Below are 4,892 nucleotides of genomic sequence, written 5' to 3' on the forward strand. Positions count from 1 at the left end.
GCTGAGCTGGGGGGGGGGGCACACCCCCTCCCCCGCCACAGCCAACCACCTCCCAAGGCCGGCCACGCTGGCACCCTTTGCCTGGCTGCAAAGAGTGGGGGGGGCTGGGAGGATTCACCCATTTTCCACTCCCATGACCAACCAGCCAAGAACTAATTACTATTATAATAATAATTGTTAATACACCACCAATAATGGATGATGGTAATGACAATTACTGCTACCAAAAATCTGCTTACAAACATACAATCAAAATTAACTTTTAAGTTTACAATTGGATTAAAGGTTGCATAATTTATCAGCAATTTACGTTAGATGTTTTCCTGTTAATATTCTTATATATCCGCAACTAATCTATTTACAGATACCAGCACATAACTGAAATTAATTTTATCCTACATTTATGATGGGATCAAAATTAATATAGTTTATGTATTAACTTGAAGGAGTTTCACCTGTTCTGTTTATAGGTATTTGTACGTACACACTCAGAAACGCATTGCTTTTACAATTAAATTAAAACGTATCATTCATCAGCATATGTACTTTACATATTCTTATTGTCATCTCTAAATATTTAAATATACGCTTAGAAATATATCGACATATAATTTTGCATTCGCTATGAAACTGAGTTAAAATTTCTATGTTGTATTTTTTGCTGTATGGACATTGTATGTTTAGAAATTAATATCCTACATGTAGGGTTGTGGTGATATAATAATGATAATTACATAATTGTTAATGATTATTACCAATATGCTATAACGATAATCATAAGGTAACAATGATTATGACAATAACGTACTACTAATAATAATAATAATACACTCAGCATTACCATCATTGCCAATTTAAATTTAACATTAATTTAAATCATCCTAATCAAATCTGAAGTTTAATATGAAACTTAGTACCAATCTCTATTTTCAAGCAAGGGTTTACAAACGTACATAGACAAAAATATATACATCGACATATACAGGTAAATCACATTGTTTTTAATCCACTTCTGAACTTAACCTACCATTAATATCAATGGCATATTTATAACCACGTGCTTAATGAACGTGTCAGTGTGAGATGCAAATATGAAAGTGCGTGGTATATTTATGCTTGCAAACACAACACATGCATTTAACCTCAATTTTAAACCTGATCCAAAATCATTTTAAAGGGTATTTTGGTAGCCATACGTGTAACAATACATAAATACACCAAGAAAATAAAGGGTAAATATTTATGTTCATGCTAAACTTATAAAGTAGATTTTTTTTTTTTCAAATAAATGATACACAACATAAGACAGGATGTCAGGGGCTGCGGACAAGTCTTGTCAGACGGCATGAGGCCGGCTCTGGGGCAGGAGATATGGGGCCCCTCTCTGGGATGCGGCCAGCTCTGGGGTGGGGCATGTCAGCAGCTGGGTGTAACAGACTCAGCTGCCTCTGGGGTGGGGCCTTGGGCACTGGGACACGGGGCTGAAATGCAGCTGGTTCTGGGGTGGGACACGTTGGCAGCCGAGTAGAACAGATGCAGCCGGCTCTGGGGGGCGAGGAGACAGGGTCCCTCACTGGGATGTGACCAGCTCTGGGGCGGGGAGAATACGTGGTCAGACCTGATACCTTGATGTTCTTGTCCAGGTCGAGGTGGATGCGGATGGCGGCCACGAGCATCTTGGCAGGCTGGTCCCTCCTGCCCCCCGCTGGGCGCCCAGGCACCCCCTCCTCGGAGGGGTACAGTGTGGGGCGCAGCCGGGCGGGGGGCATGAAGCTGGGCAGCTCCAGGCGCTCGGGCAGGGGGTAGTCGTCCAGAACGGCTGGGATAGGGACAGAGGAGGGGGGAGAGCTGGGAAGGGAACCCAGGCGTCCAGGCTCCCAGCCCCTGCTGCTCATTCCCAGCCCTCCATGCCCTCGCAGAGCTGGAGACAGCCAGGTGTCCGAGCTCCCAGACCCCCTGCCCTGGCGCCGACCCTCAATCCCCTCCCAGAGCTGGGGAGAACCCAGGTGTCCGGGCGAGCCATACCATTGTGGTAGAGGTTGACTCTCTCAGCCTCGATGCAGAGGTAGCCGAGATCCTCCTGCCCCTTGTACTGGGAGACGCTGAAGATGGTGCAGTCGTCCACATCCAGCACCAGCTCCCCGTGCGACTTGGCTACCAGCTGACCAGCCTCACCCTGGGGTCAGGGGGCAAAGGTCAGAGGCCAGCAGTTCCCGGTGGGGCTGGATCTAGGGGGCTGTCCAGGCTGGGGATGCAGCACCCCTCACTGGGATGCAGCTGTCTCTGGGGTGGGACATGCCAGCAGCCGAGCAGAACAGAGGAAGCCGGCTCTGGGCTGCGTCCCCCTCACCTTGGCGTCGCACAGAGCCGTGACACGACCCTTGAGGATGTTGAAGACGATGGAGCAGTGGCTCTGGGGCGGCGGGCCAGGCCCCTCCCCACTGCGGTGCCCGGCCCTGCCCTCCTCAGCCCCCGGGAATGGGGCATCCTCATCCTCGGAGTCCGAGTCTGGGGGGGTGGAAGCACTGAACATGGGGAAAGAGGCACGGGAGGGGCTGGGGTAGCACCCAGGAGCCTCCCAAACCACATTCCCCTCCCAGAGCTGGGAAGAGCCCAGGTGTCCGGGCTCCCAGGCTGCCCGCTCTCCCCCGTACCCAGCTTGAAGGCCGACTTGCACATGCGGAAGCGATCAGAGACCTCGGGGACCCCGGGGAAGAGACCGGGGGTGGGTGCAGCGCCCCCTGCGGGTCCCGGCGAGCGCAGCAGGGGGCAGCTCAGCTCCCACATCAGCAGGTCGTTGTTGATCCTGGAGGACAGGGGTGGGGGGACAGAGACACTCAGCCCCGCTGGGGAGAACCCAGGCAACCAGCCCCCCCGCCATCTCACTCCCCAGCCCCACTGCTCTCCCAGAGCTGAGAACCCATGTCCGGGCGTCTCACTCCCCCTGCTCTCCCCCAGCCAGGCCCAGCTCAGAGCTGGAGAGAACCCAGGTGTCCGGGTTCCCAGTGCCCCCCCCAATCCACTAGACCCCACTCCTCCCCGACTGGCATGGCTCTGCTCCCCGCTGCCCCTTCCTGTCTTATCACGAGCAATGGGCGGTGGGTATCAGCTAGTGGAGGGCGGGCGGTGGGAGCCCAGATGCCTGGGTACCCTCCACACTCCGGGAGGAGACTGGTGTCTGGGGCGGGGGCAGGAGCCCAGACACCTGGGCTCTCTCCCTTACCTGTTGTACAGGCGCTCGTAGAAGGCCTTGCCGGGCAGGAAGATGTGGGCGCTGGGCAGCGTCACCTCCAGGGCGCAGCGCGAGGCCTCGGTTGTGGCCGCCTGGAAGGCCGCCATCTCCTCGGGTTCCCCGGGGATCACCATCTGGGGGGTCGGGGTAAAGCCTTCAAGGGGACAGGCACCTCCTGCCTCAGTTCCCCCAGGGCCAGTTCCTCCCAGGAGGCTGCTCAGCCTGCACTTGAGGACCCCCCACCATTGCCAACAGGGCTGATGAACCCTCTCCAAGTCAAACCGGGGAGCTGCCCTCATACCTCTTCGGTCTCGTACATGGTCCTCTTGGAGGAGAAGGGCGAGGCCTCGGATGGGGGCAGCTCGCAGGGGCTCTCGGCCAGCGACAGCTCCAGCTCCTCTGCCTTGTCCAGCCCCAGGTCCCAGGGGGACAGGCCGGGTGGGGGGTTCAGGGTTAGTGTGATCCTGGGGGGCAGGATGTGAGGATCAGAGAACAGACCGAGCGAACCCAGGTGTCTGGCCCCCAAGCCCCAGCCCCCCGGTCTAAACCCCAAGTCCCTTCTCCCTCCCCCAGAGAACCCAGGTGTCTGGTTCAGACCCCCCCTGCTCTCTCAGTCTCCCAGATTCCCCTCCCGGAGAACACTGGCGTTCAGGCCCCTGCTCGCTGCTCCTGCCCCCCAGCCCCCCACTCCCCTCCCAGAGCTGGAGGGAACCCGGGCATCCGGGCTCCTGGCCATCTGCTCTAAAACCCCCAGTCCCTATTCCCCGCCCCCGAGGACCCAGGTGTCCGGGCTCCCAGCTCCCCTTGGTCTCACCCCCCAGGCCCCACCTTTCCAGGAGCCAGAGGGAACCCAGGGATGGCCCCCTTCCCCCAAAGCACTCACTTTGGCACCAGATAGGCCTTGCCGGGACCCTTGGCTGCCGGGTCAAGGGCTCTGCTCAGCCGCACGCAGGGCACCTCAGCCCCCGCCCCGTCCTCCAGCACACCTGCAATGAGAGGCACCCGGACGCCGGGCTTCACCCTGGAGCTGGGGTGGGACTGGGGGGAGAGGGTTGGGAGCCCAGATGCCCGGGTTCTCTCCAGCTGTGGCAGGGGAACTGGGACTGGGGGACGGAGATCAGGGGACTAAGAGCCCGGATGCCTGGACGCTTTCTGGGTCTGGGCAGTGGGAGCTGGCAGATTATAGCACAAGGGGCCGAGAGCCTGGATGCCTGGCTTCTCTGGGGCAGCGAGCAGGGATTTGCAGGTTTGGACCGGGGGGCTGGGGCTCCCAGTGGAGGCTGTTTGGTGAGAACAGAGTGGGGCTGGGAGCCCGGATGCCTCAGTTCTCTCTCCAGCCGTGGGAGGAGAGGATTGTCACAAGAGGGACTAGGATCCAGGATGCCTGGGTTTTCTCCAGCTCCAGGCAGGGCGGTGGGCAGGTTAGAGCAGGAGCCCGGACGCTCGGGTTCTCTCCAGCTCCGAGAGGGGATGGAGGCCGAGAGCCCGGACACCTGGGTCCCTCACCCCCAACTCACCGTGCAGGTCACTGAAGGAGCCCCCGATGTGGGCGGGGGCCGGGGGGGCGCTGGGGGCAGCGTGCAGCTCCGAGCGCAGGGCCAAGTCGCTGAGCTCCAGGCGCAGGCTCTCGGGCCGCACGGCCCTCTGGGCCCAGGACCGC

General features: G+C 57.7%; 1 protein-coding gene across 1 annotated transcript in view; it reads right to left on the reverse strand.

Moving 5' to 3' along the window:
- ATG2A (autophagy related 2A) overlaps nt 1-4,892 on the reverse strand; it is a 23,562-nt gene that overhangs the window by 10,400 nt on the left and 8,270 nt on the right. The window contains exons 15-22 of the mRNA XM_025214922.1: nt 4,750-4,887; nt 4,116-4,218; nt 3,534-3,696; nt 3,224-3,366; nt 2,655-2,806; nt 2,351-2,508; nt 2,026-2,176; nt 1,626-1,819 (exon numbers count right to left, since the gene is read on the reverse strand). Of these exons, the coding sequence (XP_025070707.1) occupies nt 1,626-1,819; nt 2,026-2,176; nt 2,351-2,508; nt 2,655-2,806; nt 3,224-3,366; nt 3,534-3,696; nt 4,116-4,218; nt 4,750-4,887 (1,202 nt within the window). The remainder of the gene's footprint in view (nt 1-1,625; nt 1,820-2,025; nt 2,177-2,350; nt 2,509-2,654; nt 2,807-3,223; nt 3,367-3,533; nt 3,697-4,115; nt 4,219-4,749; nt 4,888-4,892) is intronic.

The sequence above is a fragment of the Alligator sinensis genome, unplaced genomic scaffold, assembly GCF_000455745.1.
Source record: "Alligator sinensis unplaced genomic scaffold, ASM45574v1 scaffold1302_1, whole genome shotgun sequence".
NCBI lineage: Eukaryota > Metazoa > Chordata > Crocodylia > Alligatoridae > Alligator > Alligator sinensis.